At 61.4% G+C, this 23,141-nt stretch overlaps 1 protein-coding gene across 6 annotated transcripts; it reads right to left on the minus strand.

The window, feature by feature from the left end:
- Positions 1-176: 176 nt before the first annotated feature.
- Positions 177-23,141, minus strand: ERCC2 (ERCC excision repair 2, TFIIH core complex helicase subunit). 6 transcript variants are annotated; one of them, XM_073322240.1, is made up of 23 exons: positions 23,112-23,141; positions 21,315-21,414; positions 20,431-20,508; positions 19,943-20,005; positions 19,506-19,619; positions 18,445-18,561; positions 17,034-17,150; positions 15,975-16,098; positions 14,930-15,026; positions 14,721-14,854; positions 13,877-14,045; positions 12,784-12,902; positions 5,332-5,401; positions 5,145-5,214; positions 4,489-4,590; positions 4,223-4,286; positions 3,487-3,608; positions 2,223-2,315; positions 1,785-1,857; positions 1,373-1,443; positions 946-1,089; positions 573-716; positions 177-432 (listed from the first exon to the last, which is right to left on the minus strand). In XM_073322240.1, exons 1-23 carry the CDS (start codon positions 23,114-23,116, stop codon positions 340-342), a joined length of 2,283 nt encoding a protein of 760 aa, XP_073178341.1. In that variant the 5' UTR covers positions 23,117-23,141; the 3' UTR covers positions 177-339. The 6 variants fall into 6 exon arrangements, with proteins under 6 accessions (XP_073178341.1, XP_073178342.1, XP_073178343.1 ...); XM_073322241.1 differs by lacking the exon at positions 23,112-23,141 and adding an exon at positions 22,053-22,210; XM_073322242.1 differs by lacking the exon at positions 23,112-23,141 and adding an exon at positions 22,014-22,210.

Consider the following 23,141-nt stretch of genomic DNA (forward strand, 5'->3'; position numbering starts at 1 on the left):
AATACTAGCCCCACCCCTGAGCAGCAGGAGATGCCCAGACTCATGATGCAGTGCAGGGACCCAGCTGCCATGCAGGCTGCCCTGGCTGGGTAGGGGACAGCATCCTCCTGTGTGATCTCCTGGTTCCCAGGGGCTGGCGCAGGGTGATGGCGCAGGGCGATGGCACAGCACACGGGCTATGTCCTGTTCTTTATTGCTGTGTCCCAGACAGTCACCTTCAGTATAAAAGCCAGTATCAAACAAGGCCCTGGCCGCAGGGCCAGCACCTGGCTGCGGCTGGAGCCAGCCCTCTGCCAGCGTGTTGGGTGAGCCAAGGTCCCCCACAGCTGCCGCTCCGGCTCACACCTGGTGCGCGATCTGCGTGATCTTGCGGAGCATCTCCTCTGACTGCAGCTGCTCCAGAGTGAGCAGGGACAGGCCCAGCTGGTCCTCCTGCCAAAACCACACAGCCCATGAGAGCAGGGCTGAGGCCTGCACCCTGGCCTGAGCTTACAGCCAGTTCCCCCCTCCAGGGCTGGCAAGTGCTCAGGAGGGACCATCCCCGCCTCCTGCGGCCGCAGGACAGCACTCACCTTGTGGAAGGGCTGGGCCATCTGGCGCAGAAAGTACTTGGCCACCTGCACAGCCTCGTCCACCGTGAGGTTGAGGTTGGCGTCCGTGATGTGCTCCTGGATCCAGCGTGGCAGCTTCCCCCGCTTGTCTGCCCGGGCAAAACGCTACCAACCAAAAAGACCCAGACAACCCTGAGCTGTGGAGCCTCTGCCCACCAGAGTGGGCCATCTTTCCCTTCTGGGGGTGGTGGGGTGCACGCCTGCATTTCACCGTGGGTTAGTATGCTGGAGCCCCTGGGGGGTTGACTCATGGCCCAGGGCGAAGCCTGCTCAGCAGCCACTTCCTGCTGTGCCCACAGCCCTACCCGCTGCCTTGCCCCATCTGCCCACCCACCTTGTCTGCAAAGACCATGAGCCCGTAGTCTGTCTTGCCACGGATGGCCCGGCCCACGCACTGCGCTGCGTGCCGCATGGCATCGAATGTCAGGAAGTCGTTCTCCCGAATCTGGAACTGATCACGCAGGTACTCCAGCCGTGCCTGAGGGGACAAGAGCAGGGTTGTGGCACACGCCCTGCCCAGCTGCAGTGGACAGGACGCAGCCTTGGGACACAGGCTCCTGCTATGAACCTCAAATTCCGGGGGCAGCAGGGCTGGGACCCCAGTGCCGCTCCAGCATTCACACCCACTCTCCACCCCAGCAGGGCCCTGTAGGCTGATCCCCATTGCATTCTCAGGAGGCTAGTCTCTGCACCCCTCCCCCACTAGGTACTGGGCCCCAGCCAAGCAGGGCTAAGTGTTGGGGCACATGGTGCCAGCTCACCTTGAGGATGCGGCTCTGGGTGTAGACATAGGGTACGCCGAACATGATCACAGCTCTCCCGTAGTGGTGCACTGCAGGGGCAGATCAGAGGTCAGGCTGCCCCCCTGCTGCACACCACCCCTGGCAGGGCCCCAGGCCGGTGCCACACAAGGGGCCTGTGGTCAAAAATCAAGCACAAGCTACTGCCAGCAAGAGAAAGGACAGGACCGAGGGCACCTCACCCCCTGTGCTCTGCCCCGGCACAGAGAGCGAGCCCTGCTGGGAGCAGGAAGAGCTGTGCTCAGGTCAGCATTACCTACCAGGTAGAAGGAGCTGAGAAGGTCCTGCACCCCCAAACAGCAGCAGGCCAGGCAGGGGAGCTGGGGCAGACCCACACTGTGACTCCCTGTTACTCCCCAGCAAGAAAACTCACCGAAGTCGATGCCTTCGGACACCTTTCCCCTGGCCACGGACAGCAGGATGGCTCCCCGCCCATTCTCGCAGGCCTGTGTGCAAACGGGTCACACCAATCTGGGACTGTCACTCCACTCCCACTGGCCTTCCCCTCCACCCCCACCCCCACAGCCAGTGCTGTGCAGGGAAGGTCGGTGCTGGGTGTGCATTGGGGAGAGCAAGGGCTGAGTTCAGGAGTGGGCACAGCCAGTTTCAACTGAGGAGTCTCCCTCCATCCCTGCAGATCCGCACTGCCATAACCGGCCCGGCATAAGGCGTCGGCTCCCTAGCATCAAGCAGCTCCGCTCCATCCCAACCTGCAGCCTCATGGCTTTCGCTTAGCCTGCAGGGGCCAGCCTCTCCCTTCTCCAGCACCAGGACTAGGCACAGCCCCCCACGGTGCTGGCACAGTGCCCACCTCCTGGTACTTTTCCAGTGCCATGCTGGTCTCGGCCCCGTCCTGCGTCTCGATGAAGATGAGCTTGTTGCGCTGGATGTTCTCCAGGATGCCCTGGGGGGAATGCAGCCTAGGTCAGATATCAGGGCTCAGCTGCCCAGGGAGCCCTGGGCTCAGCTGGAACCCACAACAGGGCTGGGTGCAGGTTCCAATCCCGCTTATGGCTTTGTGGGGGAGAGCAGCACATTCCCCTTCGTTACTAGGCCGCTCCAGCGCTGGGCGGGGGCTGCAGCATCTGGACACGGGCAGCTCTGCTGTGTCACAGGGTGGAGAACAAACCAGACAGGAGCTGGCAGGCAGGCACTGCCATGGGGCTGTGAAACCCAGCACTCCTCCCTACCCAGGGGTCCCACACTGCCAGGAGCAGGAAGGGAGACCCCGCAGGGGAGGCCAGACCCTTCCCTTCCCTCTCAGAGGGGTGGAATTGAGTCCCATGGGGGACCTGACTGAGGGAGTGGGATGCAGCCTGGTGCCAGCGTGCCATGCCAGGAAGGGTGCAGTATGGAGCTGCCTCACCCAGGAGAACTGCGGCTGGAGATAAGCCAGGAGATAAACTGCTTTCCCAGAGACTCGCTGTGGCTCAGTGCCCGGCCAGGCAGCTACAGCTGTGAGCAGGCAGGGCTGGAGCTCAGGACGAATCCATCGGCTCCTGGCCCCTTGGCTCCTGCTCCGCCAGCAGGAGGTACTGCTGTGGGGAGCCAGCTAACACAGCCAGGGCCCTTCCCAGCCACTCCCTGCTGGTTCCCTTAAAGGGCCTTTTCCTACCAGCATTCCCTGAGGAATGCTGGCAGGGTCCCGGTGTTGCACTGTGATCTCCCCTCCCGGAATGGCAAGGGGCCAGTCTGGATCCCAGATGCCCGAGTGCCCATTAGGCACCAGAGTTCATGGCGTTAACAGAACTCAGCCTAGGAATCCCTCAGCGTGGTGCTTGCTCTGCCGGCCTGCCCATAGGCTCCGTGCCACCGGCTGCCTTGCCACACTGTTCCCACACCGGCTGGGCTTCTTTGTCAAGGCAGTGGCTTTGGCAGCAGCTGTGTGGGTGGGGCATGGGCAGGGCCAGCAGCGGGCACCCTCTCTGCGGAAAAGCCTGGGATTTCTGGCAGTGAAGTGGAGCAGGGAAATCCCTTGTGCCTCCCAGGCCACCCTTCCCCCCAGCCACTCCAGCAGCACTGGCCAGTCCCCAGGACCCTCTGCAACCAGCCCCCACTGGCCCCCCTGTACGCACCTGCTCGTACCACGAGGCCACGATGTTTTCCATGTACTGGTAGCTGGTGAAGAAGGCCACAATGCCATCAGGCACGATCGCAGACATCTCCAGCAGCAGGTTGCCGTAGTTCCGGATCACAGCTGGGAACGGTCAGGGAGGGTCTCGTGGGTCCAGAGCCAGGTGGGCCGTGGTGGGGGGTGAACACCCACACAGTGGTGAGGCAGGGACTGAAGCTGAGATCTGGCCCCACATTGGCCCATGCTAGGGGCAGCTCCAGCCAGCACTCGGGGGGTACATGTTCAGCTCCCCAGTGGCAGGAGAAGGCCATGGGGGGGGAAGGGCCACGGGCATGGCCAGGAAGGTCGCCAGCTCAGTCACACAATACAGCATGGGGGGGTTTGGCCCATTGGGTCCCGCTGCTCAGCTCACTCATGTGGGGGGGCGCGTATGGCACAGATCACCTCTGCACCCTGCAGAGCAGGGTCCCCCCCCCCAGTTCTGGCACAGCACCTCCTGGCAGAACAAGGGGAGCCGGCTGCTGCTACACCCCCAGCAACGGCGCCCACAGCCCAAGCTGTCACTGGGGGACCCCAACTCTGTCCGCAGAGCCAAGACAGATGGGAGTGGGAGGAGCCCCTGGCAGGGCAGCCTATCACCACAGCTGGGAATAGGAGAGGTGGCTCCAGGATGAGCCCATGCCCCAGGGTGGCACCCACATCCTCCCCACCAGGCTAACGTCCTGTAGCATCCCTACCAATGTCCTCGCGGGTCTCGAACTTGGAGCTAATGGCCACCTGGTCGTTTCCTCGCCCCACAATCTGAAAGGAAAACAGGATGCTGATAAGTGGGCCCCGGTCCAGAGCCGAGCTGCGCCCAGCGGCTGCCCCCAGGGGGGCAGGGGCTCAGAGGTGCCCAGCAACTGCCCAGATGGGGGGAGCATGGGACTTTTGGCAGCCCCCCTCCTTCCCCCAGGCACAGCCCCGTGCAGCTACCCCCCACCTAGCCCAGCCGTCAACTCACCATAGGGCAGAGACAGGTCCTGGCCAGAGTCATGGTGAAGGTGGCCATGGTAACAGGATGGAAATCCAGGATCTTGGGGTATATGTCCAGCGGGGACAGCGTCTACATGGGGACATGGGGTGAAGCATGAGCTGGGGGGCCTCTGTTCACCAGACACCACCCATGGAACCTTCACCCCAAAGGCCTGGAAACGAGGTGGTGGCTGAGCAGAGATGCCAGCTACAGACAGCTCAAGTATCTCTGCTGTGCCAGGACAGGGCTCTGCTCTCAGGGCAACCCACAAGGGGTCCCAGGGTTTGGGGGGTCCCCACACACACGTAGGAGCCAAGCTGGACTCTCAGCACTGGGTCAGCAGCCCAGCCCACGGGCCCTTGGCAAGCCAGGGCAGCAGAGGGCTCCAGCCATGCGCCCCCAGAACCCCCACCTGTGCCCAGGCCGGGCCCGCTCTGCAGGGGACAGAGAAGCCGGATGGCCCGAGTGGCGGCACACACCAAGGATGCAGCCCTGAATGTACCAGGCAGAGGAGGCAGAAGCACCCGCTGAGCAGGAAGGGCTGTTCCTAGCAGAGCAAGGGCCACTCACCGGCACCCCCAGGGGCCACAGCTCCAGCCCAGCTTCTCCCAGGCCCAGGAGCCATGCCCCAGGCTGCCACTTACCCCCGAGGTGATGATGACCGACTGGAACCTCTCAAAGACCGGCTTGATGGCGATGGAGGCATCCATGCAGCTGGAAGGACAGGATGAGTGTCTTCGGGGGCAGGAGCAAACAGCAGCCCCCAGGCAAGCCTGCCCACCCCCCACCAGAGCCCATGGCCTTTCCACACCAGTTCTCCCGCCCTCTCACCTGAAATGCAGGATGGGGTTGGCGATGGTGGGGGTCCGGTCGTCGAAGGGCTCTATGATGATGGTGAAGCCTGCAGAGGAGTCAGAGCTCTGGAGTCAGCAAGCTGTTGGGATTTCCCTTTGTGCCTTGCCCCCACCACCACCGAGATGCAGCCCCCTCCGGGGTGGCAGGGAGCTGCTCCTTACCAGCACTACCCACAGCGGCTTCAGCGGAACGGCTCAACATCTCATCCCCCTCGTGCCAGGATTGGGCACCCCCCCGCCCTCAATCTCCCGCTCCTTGCTGCTCCGCCGGGGTCTCCACACACACACACACACTGGCCAGTTGACTGCATGCACCCCCGTATTCACTCCCTGCACCCCACTGTAAGGAGTTTTGTACCGAACACGCCTTGTGAGGGATCTGGAAACTACTAACTCGCTGGTCACGAACACAGGGAAACATGTAGCAACGTTGTGTGTAAAGCTATGAACAGAGGCTGAAATTGGGACCAAAGCATTTCCCAGACACACCTGGGCAATGGCTAAACCTGTTTCTCAAGGACAAAGGACAAGCTAATGCCTCTAGCCAGGTGTCATCCAAGTTGATGGGCCATCCCCTGTCCAGTGGCCATCTTTGGCAAGGCAGCGGGCAGTAGCAAACAGATCTGCATCTTAGCAAACAGTAGCATGGAACCTCTGTCACCACCACACTCCTGGTGTCTGTCATTGCGCTGGGAATGACCTTTGCCTAGGGGTAACCCTCAGGAAAATGCTTTTCAAAAGGGGCCTGAACTATGAAAGGGAGGAGCAAAAGCACCCCAAGGTAGCACTCCCTGAACACCGCTCTCACTTCCCCCGAAGACAACAGAAGGAACTTGGGAAGCAGATCCTGGCCTGGGAATTTAGTCAGCAGTTACACTGGGAGCATGTGGTAAGGAATCCCACCTCAAGTCCAGGCTAGGTTGTTAACGCTAGGAAGCGGTTTATCTGTAGTTCTCTTATAACCATTTCTAACTTCAATGCCCTGGACGTGCGCTCACTTAAAACCTGCCTCTGTGTAGCTAAATAAACATGCTTTACTCTTTAATCCAAACAAATCCAGGGCTGGGAATAGGGTGGGGACCACCACGTAGGGCAGCAGACTGCTGTATATTGATCCCCTTAGAGCAGGGGTGGGCAAACTTTTTGGCCCGAGGGCCACATCTGGGTATGGAAATTGTATGGGGGGCCATGAATGCTCACGAAATTGGGGTTAGGATGCGGGAAGGGGTGAGGGCTCTGGTTGGCGGTGCGGGCTCTGGGGTGGGGCTAGGGATGAGGAGTTTGGGGTGTAGGAGGGTGCTCCAGATTGGGACTGAGGGTTTCGGAGTGTGGGAGGAGGCTCCAGGCTGGGGCAGGAGATTGGGGCGCGGGACGGAGTCAGGGGGGCAGGCTTCAGGCAGCGTTTGACTCAAGCAGCTCCCAGAAGCAGCGGCATGTCTCCCCTCCGGCTCCTACGCGAAGGCAGGGCCAGGCATCTCTGCACACTGACCTGCCTGCAGACGCCACCCATGCAGCTTCCAGTAGCCGCAGTTCCTGGCCAATGGGAGCTGCAGGGGTGGCACTTGGGGTAGGGGCATCATGCAGAGCCCCCAGCTGCTCCTACATGGAGGAGCAGTAGGGGGGACATGACGCTGCTTCTGGGAGCCGTGGAACGTGCACATGGAGCAGCCCCCAACCCTGCTCCCCGGCTGGAGTATGGGAGCGCGGCAAGCCCCAGACCCCGCTCCCCTGTGGGAGCTCGAGGGCCAGATTAAATCGGCTGGCAGGCCGGATATGGCCCGCGAGCCATAGTTTACTCACCCCTGCCTTAGAGCGGCAACAGACCTAACACATCTGAACTGGCCAGGAGAGGGTTGGACTGTGCAGAACACACGTTTGGGGGGAACATCTGGGGCTGGGAGTGAGTTAGGGTCACCCTGCAATGGTAACCAAGGCTGGTGGAAGTCCGTGTGGCTGGTGTTTGCTGACAGCCTGCTGGGGCGAGAGCTGCTGGAACGGACACTTGAGGTGCGACCGGCAGGCTGGCTGTGAGCGGCCCAGGCAGAAGCTACAGCAGCATAGCATCGGGGGGCAACCGAGTTTGCAGGGCAGGGGTGACCAAGCCCCTCTCTGGCTTGCACTGCCCCAGGAATGCCCTAGCCCCTGTGTAGCTGGAGACCCGCCCAGGGACCAGTGGGGGCAGCCTGGCTGCAGGCCAGCCCTCCGACGGCTCAGGGCAAGGAGCACCCAGCTCGGCTGCTCTGCCATCTGCCACAGCTCTCCCTGAAACAGCCCGTGGACCACAGCTGGGGGCAGGGTGGGCGTTTCCTTGTGGGCAGCTGAGAAGTATCTGGGCTCGAGCGCTGCACTGCCTGTGAGTGCTGCACACAGGAGCTGGGGTCCCTCTGCTCGGCTTCTCCCGTTAGCCATCCAGTCTCATCGAGCTTGCCCGCCGGGGGCACCACGGAGCACAAGCAACGCTTGACTGGCAGGCCTCAGGACACAGAATCATAGAATATCAGGGTTGGAAGGGACCTCAGGAGGTCATCTAGTCCAAGCATCTACTCAAAGCAGGACCAATCCCCAACTAAATCATCCCAGCCAGGGCTTTGTCAAGCCTGACCTTAAAAATATCTAAGGAAGGAGATTCCACCACCTCCCTAGGTAACGCATTCCAGTGTTTCACCACCCTCTTAGTGAAAAAGTTTTTCCTAATATCCAACCTAAATCTCCCCCACTGCAACTTGAGACCATTACTCCTTGTTCTGTCATCTGCTACCACTGAGAACAGTCTAGAGCCATCCTCTTTGGAACCCCCTTTCAGGTAGTTGAAAGCAGCTATCAAATCCCCCCTCATTCTCTTCTGCAGACTAAACAATCCCAGTTCCCTCAGCCTCTCCTCATAAGTCACGTGTTCCAGTCCCCTAATCATTTTTGTTGCCCTCCGCTGGACTCTTTCCAATTTTTCCACATCCTTCTTGTAGTGTGGGGCCCAAAACTAGACAGTACTCCAGATGAGGCCTCACCAATGTCGAATAGAGGGGAATGATCACGTCCCTCGATCTGCTGGCAATGCCCCTACATATACATCCCAAAATGCCATTGGCCTTCTTGGCAACAAGGGCACACTGTTGACTCATATCCAGCTTCTCGTCCACTGTAACCCCTAGGTCCTTTTCTGCAGGACTACTGCCAAGCCATTCGGTCCCTAGTCTGTAGCGGTGCATGGGATTCTTCCTTCCTAAGAGCAGTACTCTGCACTTGTCCTCGTTGAACCTCATCAGATTTCTTTTGGCCCAATCCTCTAATTTGTCTAGGGCTCTCTGTATCCTATCCCTACCCTCCAGCGTATCTACCTCTCCTCCCAGTTTAGTGTTATCTGCAAACTTGCTGAGGGTGCAATCCACACCATCCTCCAGATCATTTATGAAGATATTGAACAAAACCGGCCCCAGGACCGACCCTTGGGGCACTCCGCTTGATACCGGCTGCCAACTAGACATGGAGCCATTGATCACTACCCGCTGAGCCCGACAATCTAGCCAACTTTCTATCCACCTTATAGTCCATTCATCCAGCCCATATTTCTTTAACTTGCTGGCAAGAATACTGTGGGAGACCATATCAAAAGCTTTGCTAAAGTCAAGGAACAACGTGTCCACTGCTTTCCTCTCATCCTCAGAGCCAGTTATCTTGTCATAGAAGGCAATCAGATTAGTCAGGCATGACTTGCCCTTAGTGAATCCATGTTGACTGTTCCTGATCACTTTCCTCTCCTCTAAGTGCTTCAGAATTGATTCCTTGAGGACCTGCTCCATGATTTTTCCAGGGACTGAGGTGAGGCCGACTGGCCTGTAGTTCCCCAGATCCTCCTTCTTCCCTTTTTTAAAGATGGGCACTACATTAGCCTTTTTCCAGTCGTTCGGCACCTCCCCCAATCGCCATGAGTTTTCAAAGATAATGGCCAATGGCTCTGCAATCACGTCAGCCAACTCCCTCAGCACCCTTGGATGCATTAGATCTGGACCCATGGACTTCTGCATGTCCAGCTTTTCTAAATAGTCCTTAACCTGTTCTTTCACCACTCACAGCTGCTCACCTCCTCCCCATACTGTGTTGCCCAGCGCAGCAGTCTGGGAGCTGACCTTATCTGTGAAGACCGAGGAAAAAAACGCATTGAGTACTTCAGCTTTTTCCACATCATGTGTCACTAGGTTGCCTCCCCCATTCAGTTAGGGTCCCACACTTTCCCTGACCACCTTCTTGTTGCGAACATACCTGTAGAAACCCTTCTTGTTACCCTTCACATCCCTTGCTAGCTGCAACTCCAATTGTGCTTTGGCCTTCCTGATTATACCCTTGCATGCTCAAGCAATATTTTTATACTCCTCCCTAGTCATCTATCCAAATTTCCACTTCTTGTAAGCTTCCTTTCTGAGTTTAAGCTCTCCGAAGAGTTCACTGTTAAGTCAAGCTGGTCACCTGCCATATTTGCTATTCTTTCTGCACATCGGGATGGTTTGTTCCTGCAACCTCAAGAAGGCTTCTTTAAAATACAGCCAGCTCTCCTGGACTTCTTTCTCCCTAATGTTATTCTCCCAGGGGATCCTGCCCATCAGTTCCCTGAGGAAGTCAGGGAAGTCCAGGGTCCGTATTCTGAAGGTCCGTATTCTGCTGCTCCCCTTTCTTCCTTTTGTCAGGATCCTGAACTCAACCATCTCATGGTCACTGCTGCCAAGGTTGTCACCCACTTCTACTTTCCCTACCAATTCTTCCCTGTTTGTAAGTAGCAGGTCAAGAGGAGCACGGCCCCTACTTGGTTCCTCCAGCACTTGCACCAGGAAGCTGTCCCCAACACTCTCCAAAAACTTCCTGGATTGTCTGTGCACTGCTGTATTGCTCTCCAGCAGATATCAGGGTGATTGAAGTCTCCTATGAGAACCAGGGCCTGCGATCTAGTAACTTCTGTGAGTTGCCAGAAGAAAGCCTCATCCACACCTCATCCCCCTGGTCCGGTGGTCTATACCAGATTCCGACCACGACATCACCCTTGTTGCTCACACTTCTAAACTTAATCCAGAGACACTCAGGTTTTTCTGCAGTTACATACTTGAGCTCGGAGCTGTATGACTGCTCCCTTACATACAATGCAACTCCCCCACCTTTTCTGCCCTGCCTGTCCTTCCTGAACAGTTTATATCCATCCATGACAGTACTCCAGTCATGTGAGTTATCCCACCAAGTCTCTGTTATTCCAATCACATCATAATTCCTTGACTGTGCCAGGACTTCCAGTTCTCCCTGCTTGTTCAGGCAGCTACCATCCCAGATTTGCAGTGGTGTCTGCAACCCCCGCTGAACTCACAGACCACCAAGCTCTTGGGAGCCCGGCCCTGGCATGACAGGCAAAGATACAAACAAGCAGGAAAGCCAAGTCCTGCTCGTCCCCTGCACTCGGGCCCCGCTCACCCCCTCCAGGCTCCATCTGTCCCCGCTCATCCCCTGCACTTGGGCCCCGCTCACCCTCTCGCTCCCGCCAACCCGCCTCCCGCCCCTGGCTCCACTAGCCCCCTCCTATCCTGCCAGCTGCTTCCCCGCTTGCCCCCTGCTATCCTGCCAGCTGCTTGCTCCCTCCTACCCTGCCAGCTGCTCGCCCCCAGCCCCCGCTTACCCCCTCCCACCTGCTCGCCCCAGACCCCGCTTGTAGATAAATCTCTGCATTAAGCATCTTCACATAACTTTCATATGACTTTGTATTATGCCTCTGTTTTTGTACAACTTTGCATCAGATCCTTATACAGAAAACTTTGTATTGAGCCTTGGTATAATGTTAAAAAAGTCTTTTTGCTAGGAGCAGAATAAGATCCCCCCTGCCCCCTTTTAATCAATTACCCTGTTGAATGAAGGAGGTGTGAATGAGTAAAGGCCTGGAAAGCGAGCACCTCCAGATAGCTGCAACAGCTGGGGAGGGGATGGAAGCCAGACCCAAGAACAATAGAACTTGTCAAGTGGGCTCACTAAAGAAGAGGAGTGCCTGTGGCTCCTTAGAGACTAACCGACAGTGTTGATTGATACATGGGTTACCAATAAATGTGATGCTTTGCCTTATTCCCCCTCAAAAGATCCTGTACAGTACTTTAAGTACAACACGCTCACCCCCTCCCACCCCAAACCCTGCTCACCCCCTCCCACCCTAAACACCCACTGCCCAGGCTCCATTCCCAGCACTAGGAGAGGAGCCGGTGCCCTCCAGGCCCAGCTGCTTTGTGCTGCAAGCGTCTGTCCCAGCCAGGCCCGCTGGGCAGCCACTTTGAAAGGAAGGCCCCAGTCCAAGTGCTGGGAGGGGATGCAAGCTGCTTAGCACTAAGAGGATTGAAACTGTTGCATCCCCGCGGCTGAATGCTTGAGAGATTTACGTGGTATTTATATTCCACTGCCATGTCGGCACACTGGCCTGGAGAGACACCTCACCCCCCCGCAGGCACGCCCCACCACGGGCCTGGACGCACACCAGCCCCAGGCCCCGCCCCTCACCTGGCATCCATGGGCCCAGACACATGGCTGTCCCCACTTCCCTCCCCTCCCCAGCATGCCCTGGTCCAGACAGATCTGCAGCCCCCTTGTGTTCCCCTTTCCTCAGAGGGACCTGAGAACCACAGCTGCTTCCTCCAAGGCAGGAGGGGCCAAGGTGAGCCCTGGGGAGAGGGCCTGGCTCCTCGGCTGGGGGACACGCTGCTGTGGGGTGCGAGTCAGGAGCCACGCGCTGGGGGTTGGCACCAAACAGCCCCCTGCTGGCTCCTGAGGGGCGCCTGGTCAGGGGGCAAAGAGGCCAAGGCTTTCTCTTGCTATGCTTATGGTGCATGCCTGGGCCTGGCATGAGGAGCCCCACACTCTGCCAGGCCAAGCTGTGTCCCACTGCATCTCTCTCCACCTGCTCCCAGCTGAGCAACAGCCCCGTCTGCGGGAAAGAATGGCCTGGGCCCCGCAGAGCCAGGCACAGAAGGACCCCGCGGCCCATCAGGAATTCCTGGGCAGTCCGGCAGCCAACGCAGCCCAGTGCCCCCTGCCCATCTAGCACACACCCAAGGGACTCTGGCACACCAGTGGGGCACCCAGCCAGACTCGGAAGATTCACTGTGGCCTACTGTAGACACCAGACGCTGCTGCCACCCCAACCCTGCGAGAGGAGCTCGGTCAAGGGCCATCACCCAAACCCAGCCATTAACACCGAGGATCAGACCTCTCAGTGGGGGCACCAGGCTGGTGCCAGTGCCCTCCTCTTCCTCCAGCAGCAGCCTGAAGGCTTCACACCCAGAGCGGGATGTGCTTGAGAGCCTCAACTCCCTGCAAGCCCCTCAGACTGCCCGGGAAACCAAGAGGGAGCCACCAGGCCAAGGCCACACCACGAGCAACACCAGAAGTCCTGGCTTCCAGTCGCGGGGCACCTTACCCTTGGCGTAGGTACTGACAAGCGTGGCGAAGTTGGCGATGAGGGTGATGGGAGAGAAGTCAGCAATGTCCACGATCTCCAGCGTGCGGAGCAGGGAGCGCAGCCGCTCCGCACAGAACCTACGGCAGGCATGAGAGGTCGAGGGGGTTACCACAGCGGGGCGGGAATGTGGGAGGTGAATGTTACCTCCTGGGCAGGAGATGCCCCTTTATCTGCCCTCCAGCCCCACACACTGCGGCTGCAGGGGGGTTGTTAATGCCACTCCCAGCCTGGTGCAGCTGCAGAGCCAGCCAGGGCTGAGCAGGGCACAGGGCATCCAGTGACGTTAGGCAGGCCACGTCAAGCACCTCCATGGCACCCCACATGGGCAGGCCAGAGGCAGCTCAGCCAAGAGGTGCTGAGATTCAACAAGCCAAACCCTGTACAGCAAGGGGGGCTGCGAGACCTATCTGCCCATATCGGAGGAGTGCCAGCACCTCCAGGGGGAAGGCATGGCACAGTGGCAGGTGGGCAATGCCCTAGTGGGGAGGGCAGACTGGGCCAGGGAGGGGCGCCGAGACCGGGAGGGGCGCCGAGACCGGGAGGGGCGCCGAGACCGGGAGGGCCAGGCCAGGGAGGGCCAGGCCAGGCCGGGCAGGGGTGCAGAGCAGAGGGGCAGGCTAGGGAAGGATGGGCAAGGCTGAGCAGGGGCGCAGAGTTGGGGGGGGCAGGCCAGGGAAGGACGGGCCAGGACGGGCGCAGAGCAGAGGGGCAGGCCAGGGAGGACTGGGCCAGGCCAGGCCGAGGAGGGGCGCAGAGTGCGGGGCCAGGCCAGGGAAGGCCGGGCCAGGATGGGCCGAGGAGGCGGGTAGAGCACAGGGGCAGGCCAGGGAAGGCCAGGCCAGGCTGGGCAGGGGCGCAGAGCAGGGGGTCAGGCCAGGGAAGGCCGGGCCATGATGGACCGAGGAGACAGGCAGAGTGGAGGGGCAGGCCAGGCCGAGGAGGAGCGCAGAGCGGAGGGGCCAGGCCAGGCCAAGGAGGGGCCAGGCCGGGCAGGGGCGCAGAGCAGAGGGGCAGGCTGGCTCCGCTGGCCGGGCCCAGGCCAGCTGCTTACCGCAGTGGCTTGCGCTCGATGCACACCTTCTCGAAGACGTCCTTGAGGAAGGAGGGGGGGCTTTCCTGCACCATGTGATGGACCCGCAGCCGTGACTTCAGGTACTCCAGGAAGCGCTTCATGAAGCCCACAAAGTGCTCGGCTGTCCGGATGTTCCCGGGCACGGCCTCTGCAAGGGGTACAGGCTCACCCTGAGTCACAGCCTGCCCCTGCCCATGCGCCACCCACAAGGGGGCATGACCAGGGTGAGCATGCCACTGCTGCAGCCCACCTATCCCCAGGTCCCTGCCCAAGGGGGGGGCACAGGCCCAAGTCCATGCTGGGTATGCATGTCCACCATGCCCTTGACTGCAAGGCCTATGCCAGTAGCCAGGGAACAGGGCTGGGCTCAGGCTTCATGGTTCCAAGGAGCTCAGAAGTACGGGCAGGGAGAGGGCTGAGAAACACCAGCTCATCTCACGTACAGCACCAGGGGGCCCCAGAGAAAGGTCTCCGAGTCAACACCAGCCCAGGCTGAGGTGGAACTGATGCCATGGGGGGGAAGGCCCTGTGTCCCAGTCCCCACCTGCCCCCAGTGTCCTCAAGGTCAGCCAGACCCCCTTCCCTGGGGCTGGACTGGAGCCAGCACCCCTTGGAGAGGAAAGGGCCTGCATCCATTCCCTGCCCACCCCCACCAGTGCCAGCCAGTCCCCTGGCCTGGGGCTGGATCGGATCCAGCTATATCATAGCAGCAAAAGGCCCAGTATCCCATACCCCAGCCAGCCAGTTCTGTTTGTTCTAGCTGCACTGGGAGACGCTGGCCCCTAGCAATGCTACCCTCCCGCCACCAGCTAGCAGGGCCCACCTTGGAGAATCTGGTCAGGCAACACTGGATTGGCCAGGTAGATGTCCGTTTCCCGGGCAATGTTGGCCTCTCTCAGCCCCTCCACCAGCCGCCTGTATTCCTCCTTCAGTTTCTGGGCATCCGTCTCCTTAATCCTGAAAGGGGACCAGGGCCTGTGAGCCCAGGTGGGCACAGGGAGGGCAGGGAGGGGGCACGGGGAGGGCACTCACTTCTGGATGGTAGCCTGCAGCGTGGCCACGTTGGCCTGGCAGCGATCCAGCGTCCGGCGCGTGATGTTCACCCCCATGGAGTCGATGCACACATTGTCTGCAGGAACAGGGCACCTGGTCTCCAGGGGAACCCAGCAGTTGGGGTGGGCAGGGGACCTTGGGGAGGGACTAAACCCCAGGTGGGAGGGGGGCAGAGACTTCAACTCCCCTGACAGGGACCAGGCTGGGCAGACATCCCACCGGCAGAGTGAAAGGATAGGTCAGTTCTGCCAGTGGGGACAGTAACAAACAGGGATCGGGGGCAGGGGCTAGCCTTTACACACAGGCCCCCCCAGACCAGAGCCGGCAGTAGTTGAAGACAACAGCCATGACATGCTGGGACCCAGGGACACCTCAACATGGGGCCTGGGGCAGTCCCCCTGGCTTGGGCAAGAGCAGCGTCCTGTCCCGAGTGACAGCTGCAGGGCGGGAGCAAAAAGCCACAACAGGACACGGGGTCAGGAGGGACTTGGCAGAGGAGGTAGGGACGCCCTGAACCAGGGAACATTCAGATGCCAGAGAGCGGACCCTGGGGCACTGGATCCAACCAGACCAACACAGGCACCGGGCTGCACGGCCCCGAGCAGGGAGTGGGCAGCCGGAAGCGATTGGGCACCTCGTCAGCACAGAGGGGTTGACAAAGTGGAGGGAGATGGGAAGGGATCTGAGCCCTCCCACTCCCCTGGGAGCCCAAGGGGCATGACGGGGAATGGGAGCAATACCACGCCCGGCCATCTGGAGACACATCCATACCCAGATCAGGCGGGGAGTCGTTCCCCAGGGGGCTGGTGCAGGGATTGCCCGCCCAACACATTCATAACCAGCCGGGACAGCATGTCAGCCAGCCGGGCATGGAGCAGGCCCACAGCGTGAGCGAAAGGGGCTCAGCCGCCCCCACCAGGGGCCCTAAGTACTGAATGGCAGGCAAGGACCAGGCACACATGGCAGAAAGCCCCGCCCCCCTGCCCCTGTCCACCCCCTTGCGTAGGCTCAGCCATCCCATTACCAATGTTATGAGCTTCGTCAAATACGACAACGGATTTCTTGGCCAGCTCCTTGGACACCAGGTCTGCGATCTTGGGGTCCAGCAGGTAGTGGTAACTGTACACGACAATGTTGGCATGGAGGATCTGACCAAAGGAAGGAAAGGGTTACTGCCCAGCACACACACACACACACCCCCCCACCCTGCTGGGGGCCCAGAGACAGGCAGCCCCAGGCTGGCATACCACCTCCCTGGCAAGCCCTAGAGGGCCACAGGCCAGCAGCCCCCGGGCGAGAGGGAGGCTCCGTGCCCGGTAGCAGGGTTGTGCACAGCAGCAGCTGGGCTCTGGCCTCAGCCCAGCGGGCAGCCGCACAGCACTCGACGGCCCTGTCGCCAAGGCAGGCAGTTCTGGGTGGGATGGGCTGAGGCTGCTCTAGCTGCCTAGGCCAGCGAGTTAATGGAATGCCCGGAGCCCCCGCGGGGGAAGCTCACAGAGGAGTCTGTTGCCACAACCACCTGCTTTGCTCTGGGGGCTCACTCAGCCCAGGCCTGGCCCCACTCAGCTCCCAGGCGCATCCTGCTGTGACTCCTCGGGAACACATGGCCCTGGGGGACCAGCACCTGCCTCAGCTTCAGCCTCTGCCCAACCCAAGTGCCCATGAGCAGCCTCCCTGGGCCAAGCCCCCTACAGTCTGCCAGGGGCCTGATTTGAATCTCACTCGCCCTGGGGCAGACCCACTCAATGGGTCATTGCCAGCGCTGGAACAGAACTGGGCCCAGTGCGGGAGTACCCAGCTTGGGTCACAGCCAGTGGGGCAGAGGAGGCCAGAGCCACTGGGGCTGGAGGACAGGTGGGCATTGTGCCCAGCAGAGGGGGAGTCACCCACCCCAGGAGCACATCACCCAGCATCACAGCTCCTTCCCCTCGATAGGCAGTGCTGGACTGGGCTCCCAGCTGGGCCACCCCGTACCCTGCTGCCCTGCATCTGCCCTGCTGACTGCCAGAGGAGGAGGGTTTCAGTGAACCCCGCTCCCCACCCCCGCATTGGGCCCAGCAGGGCACGATGGCCCGCCACGTACCGAGTAGCGGGCGAGGAAGTAGGGGCACCAGCCCTTCTGCCGACAGTACCCTTTGAGGTCATCCAGGTTGTAGACACCAAAGGGGATGGGCACCTGCCGCCCATGGGCATCGAACTCCTGTGGGGGGGGGGAAAACAGCACGCTGACATCAGGGCCTAGCGCCACCCAGGCTCACGTCCCTCCCTCTGCTGCTCCGGGCCTTGGGCCAGCCCAACTCCTCAGCCCCTTCACACTATCGTCCCCGCTGCCCAGTTCCCTGCCCATAAACCCTTCCAAGTGGGCCGCAGGGATGCCTCCCATCAGTGTTAATGGCAAGAGCCGGCAGCCAGGGCAGCAGAGCGGGTCTCCTCTTCGCCAGTGTCCTAGGCTGGCCGATGGGGCCAGGAGCTTCCCCCGGGGAGGGCAGACCTCTTGGTGCCACCTGGCAGAGGGCATACGGGGTGCAGAGGGGTTTACAGGCATCCCCTGGGTCTGATGTCTACATCATTCTGTGCCAACGGGTGGCATGTGCGGCCTCTAGTGAGAGCCTGTTCCCGGCTGGCCACAGGAGAGCGTCTGAGGGGGAGGCTGTCCGTGTCGTCTTAGGACCTGTGAGTTACGACCAGAAGGTGATGCACAGGTTCAGCATCAGGCAGGGGACACTGGCCATGTCTCTCCTGGGTATCGTGTGTCTTACGGTGAGAGTTCACTGGCATAACCCAAACTGCAAAGTCACCACGGCATCACACAAGCTCCGGCGGCGCCCTGCTTATGCCTAAGATCAAAGACCAAGGCCGGTATGCCTGGGGAACACAGAGACACACCTGGGATCCCGCCCCCCAGGGCCCAGCTGCCAATGGTTTGTCTTATGAATGCAGGGTCATGGCCAGCCTGGCTGGGAAACGCTGGGAAAAAGCCCAGGCACGAGACCCCCTCAGACAGGTGAGCGGCTGGTGAGTTACGTCTGGGATCTGTAAGACGAGATAGGATTTTGTTTGACTCGTAACCATTTGTTTCCAAGACTTCTCTCTTGAACCTCTGCTCTTTGTCACATGAGCTTCGCCTGGTTCTCGGTACAAACGAATGGAAGGGCTGCAAGCTGGGCTGGGACCAGGGAGCCAGGCTGGGCGCTTTGAGCCAGCGGATCTGTGAATGCTGCTTGCGGGTGCTGGGAGGCTGGAGCGTCACTATTGCTAACCCGCAGGGGGACAGCGGAGCTGAGCCCGGCGGGCACAGACAAGGCTCCCATGTGCTCCGGCACATGGCAGCAAAGTGCCTCACAGCCCAGGGTACCCCCGGGGAAAAGTCCCAGTAGCCCTTCGGTTCTAGTTACAGTGCTCAGCTGGCATGTCAAACCCCCGCCACACCACCTCCCAGGAGGGGAAGCCCCATGGGCCGGGAGGGGCTGACCCTCGCCCTGGAGCCCTGCTACCTCAAAGAAGCGGCACGAGGGGATGGCGCTGTCCCACTGCTGCTGCGCCCGCACGTATGACGCCGTCAGGCTCAGACACTTGCCGTCCACCTCCTTCCCGAACCGCAGTGAGCTCACCTACAACAAGCAGCCGTCAGGCCGGACAAAGAGCCAAGGGCGCCTGGCCATGGGGCCCTCAGTTCTGGAGAGCACCATGTGTAACGCACCGGGGGGGGGGGTGAGGGGGGGAGGGAGGGCTGTCTCCCCTCCCCCGCCTGATCTGCCAATGCCCATCACTCCCGACCTGCAGCCCCCCTGTTAGCCCAGCCCTGGGCTCCACCCCCACAGCTCTGCCAGTGCCCCTCACTCCTGACTCGCAGCCCCCTACTACCCCAGCCCTGGGCTCCACCCCCACGGCTCTATCTGTGCCCCTCACTCCTGACTCGCAGCCCCGTTAGCCCAGCTCTGGGCTCCCCCCAGCTCTGCCATTGCCCCTCACTCCCGACTCGCAGCCCCGTTAGCCCAGCTCAGGGCTCCCCCCAGCTCTGCCAGTGCCCCTCACTCCCGACTTGCAGGCCCGTTAGCCCAGCTCGGGGCTCCCCCCAGCTCTGCCAGTGCCCCTCACTCCCGCCTTGCAGGCCCGTTAGCCCAGCTCGGGGCTCCCCCCAGCTCTGCCAGTGCCCCTCACTCCCGACTCGCAGCCCTGTTAGCCAGTCCGTGCAGTGAGGACTGGCACATTCCGAGACCCAACCGCACATGCTCATATAAAGGGGCAGCTGCTGGGGCACACAGGCAGTGGAGTCACTTGCCTCTCGGGCCAGGACATGCACAGGAAGGGGCAGGGCAGGTGGTATCTGGCTCCAGAGGAGGGGAGGGCAGGGGGCAGCAGTTCCACAGTCACTGTATAGAGCAGCCTCGGCCTCTGCCCAGGGCAGGTCTCTGAACGGGACAGCCTGGCCGTGGGGCGGCAGGCATGGAGGGCAGACCAGCCCCGGGCTCCTCCCCCGGCCTGCCGGGCAGCTGAGCCCTGGCTGTGCCCCAGAACCATGGTCCCAAGGGTGGGGAGCCTGGAACCGACTCACCTCGGGGTGGATGCAGAGGTTCTTCCTGGAGCTCAGAGCCAGGCCAAGGAAAGGGAGCTTCTCCCCTGTCCGCTTCTCATAGAAATCCAGGAGCTTCCGTAGTTCCTCAATGACCTGCAGGAGCAGGGACACTGACGGGCCCACCATGATTCCCAACAACCTCCCACACACCCTTCTCCCCGCAGGGCAGCGAGGGGTCCTGCTGTGATCCCCCATTCCCTCCCTCTCCTCTCCCCAGGGCAGTAAGGGGCTCTGTCAGCATCCCCCACATACTCTCCCTCCCCCCCAACTCCTCCTCCCACTAGGGCAGTGAGAGGGGCCCCCACGACCTACCCACTCTCCACCACAGGGCAGCAAGGGCCCCGCCCATGATTCCACCACCCCCCCAACACAAGGCACCACCGCATACAGGTCCTGCCCCACCACACCCTGGTCACCTTCTCAATCTCAGGCACGGTTCTGGAGCAGTAGATCAGCTTGGTCACTTCCAGCGGATGGGCCTAGGGAGACAGGCCAGACACCTCCATTACTGGGCGGGATGGGGGCTTGGCTATCCCCAGAGGCCACCGATGACGAGCCTGGAGCAGCCAGGACATCAAACTCCCCAGGCTGCTTTCCCCTCCCCACCACCATCACAGCTACAGCCCCAGGGATGGGGGGACGGTGTGATCACCCCCACCTGGCTATGGGACCTGAGGGGCATAGAAGAGGCCCTGACCCCAAGCCCCAGGGCTCTGCCAGTGGAACAAGCAGAGGCAGCTCCAGCCCCTGCCCAGACCCACCCACGAGATCTGTGGGATAGAGCCAAGGCTGGGCCAGTGCCTGCCACCCGGCCACGCTGGCCTTTGGGAAAATTGCCTCTCCCAGTGGGCCACCTAGACACGCACCTGGCAGTCCCCGCCCCCAGCTCTTGCCTGGCACTCACCCGCTGGTAGGCCACAATGAGAGACAGGAGGGAAACGGTCTTCCCAGTCCCCGAGGGCATTTCCAGCACACCATGGCCCTGGGAGAGAGGAACAGCTGTCACACAGGGAGTCCCAAGGAGGTGGGCAGGGAGCTAGCAGGGAAGGCTGAGCCAGGACCTATGGAGCCCCAATCCCTGCTTCTGCAGGGACCCAGAAGGGCCAGAGAAGAGAGGGGAGACAGCAAGAGTCCTGCAAGGAAAGGACCTGGGAGCTGGAGTCACCAAGCTTGGGACAGAGGCGGGTCCGGGAGGAGCGGAGGCTGCAGAAGGACCCCACTGAGACTGGCTGGACTGGGCCACACTGGTCCCTCCCAGAAGAGTGGCCTGGGCAGCGCAGGGGCAGTGTCACACTGGGGGCGAGAGGGGGGGAGATACAGGGATAGGATGACACGTCACAGCCAACAACCCCTGCACCCACAACCAGATCTCAGGCTCCAGGGACAGCAAACACCGCCCATTCCAACCCCACGGTTGCCCAGCCAGGAGACCTCTGGGGCACCTCTTCATCTTCTGGAGCAGAGTGCCGACCACAGCGGGGAGATGGCTGTACCAGCCCGCCAATCTGGTCTGGTGGCATGCAACCCCCAGAGCATATCACTGCTCCCAGCAGACAGAGATTCACCCTGCTAATTTCTGAGTGGGCACCACATGTGCCATCTAGCCCAGGGTGCCCAAGCTGGGTGACAGGCTGCATTCCAGGAGCCCCACTTGGGCAGGGCTCAGGGGCTCCGAAGGGAACATGGGTGAATACAAGCACTGGTATTTAGCCATACACAGTGAGATGTGTAACACCCCCACCCCCAGTGCTCCCCACCACCACACAGACTCCCACCCCCAGGAGAGACCTTGGCATCCAGCGTTCTCTTGAGCTCCAGCATATATGAGTACTGCTCCGGGTAAATGTAGTCATAGGGGAAATACACCAGCAGCCCATCGATGTTCAGCCTGACAATGAGACCAAGTCATGGGTTCAGAGAGCCCAGCTGAACCGTCGCGATGAGGGGCACCCTGGCACAGTGGGGCAGAGGAGGCTGGCCCAGAAACGAGCAAACAAAGTCAGCACCTGATTCAGGGCCGTGCTCAGTTGGAGTTACTGTATGTCCGGGTTTCCCCAGACAGAGCCTCCTTTTTAAGCCTCCTTTCTCTGCCCGGGGAGGATTTTTAAAACAACAGGAAATGTCCAGGGGTTTTGCAGAGCAGACAAGGTGCAGCTCAGAAAGAGCCCTGATTGGTCCGCTTGCTGATTGGTCCATTCCCCTGCAAGTCACAGCTGCCAGATCCCACCAACCCAGGCTCCAGCCCCGGGGAGGGGGTAGGGTGACCAGATGTCACGATTTTACAGGGACAATCCCGATTTGGGTGTCTTTTTCTTATATAAGCTCCTATTACCCCTAGCCCCAATTTTTCACATTTGCTGTCTGGTCACCCTAGGAGGGGGCCTGCAGGGAGGCACTGACCATGCACCAACCGTCCTGCCACGATGACAGGCAGTCACTGCCCCCCACCTCCAGTGAGTACCCCCATCGCAGTACCACCTCCAGTACCCCGAAACGTCCTCTTTTGGGAACCAGATATATGGTAACCTAAGCTCGGTGGCGTCACATCTTCAGCTCTTGGATCAGAAAATTCCAGCTCAGCCTCCCGCGCTTTGCCTGCTGTGCCACAGGCAGGCTGCGCCAGGGCAGGAGGCCAGGCACTGCTGGGGGCTTCTTACCCGCCCCCCCACGCCCTTCCACCCCACTGTCCCGGCCCCTCCACCCCCACGCTCCCCTCTCCGCTGTCCCCACCTCCTCCACCCCCCACAACACCCCCACCGCCCTGCCCCCCAACCCCCCACCCCACGGCTCCCCTCCCCGCTGTCCCCGCCTCCTCCACCCCCCCCAACACCCCCACCGCCCTGCCCCCCATCCCTCCCCACCCCACGGCTCCCCTCCCCGCTGTCCCCGCCTCCTCCACCCCCCACAACACCCCCACCGCCCCGCCCCACAGCTCCCCTCCCCGCTGTCCCCGCCTCCTCCACCCCCCCCAACACCCCCACCGCCCTGCCCCCCATCCCTCCCCACCCCACGGCTCCCCTCCCCGCTGGCCCCACCTCCTCCACCCCCCCCAACACCCCCACCGCCCTGCCCCCCAACCCCCCACCCCACGGCTCCCCTCCCCGCTGTCCCCGCCTCCTCCACCCCCCCAACACCCCCACCGCCCTGCCCCCCATCCCTCCCCACCCCACGGCTCCCCTCCCCACTGTTCCCGCCTCCTCCACCCCCCCCAACACCCCAACTGCCCTGCCCCCCACCCCACAGCTCCCCTCCCCGCTGGCCCCACCTCCTCCACCCCACCACAACACCCCCACCCCACAGCTCCCCTCCCCGCTGTCCCCGCCTCCTCCATCCCCACAACACCCCCACCGCCCTGCCCCCCATCCCTCCCCACCCCACGGCTCCCCTCCCCGCTGGCCCCGCCTCCTCCACCCCCCCCCAACACCCCCACCGCCCTGCCCCCCATCCCTCCCCACCCCACTGCTCCCCTCCCCGCTGGCCCCGCCTCCTCCACCCCCCCCAACACCCCAACCGCCCTGCCCCCCATCCCTCCCCACCCCACGGCTCCCCTCCCGGCTCCTCCACCCCACGGCTCCCCTCACTCACTTCATGGTTCCGAGCCCCGCCCCTCCCCTC

This window comes from Lepidochelys kempii, chromosome 23 (assembly GCF_965140265.1).
Source record: "Lepidochelys kempii isolate rLepKem1 chromosome 23, rLepKem1.hap2, whole genome shotgun sequence".
Classification (NCBI taxonomy): Eukaryota; Metazoa; Chordata; order Testudines; family Cheloniidae; genus Lepidochelys; species Lepidochelys kempii.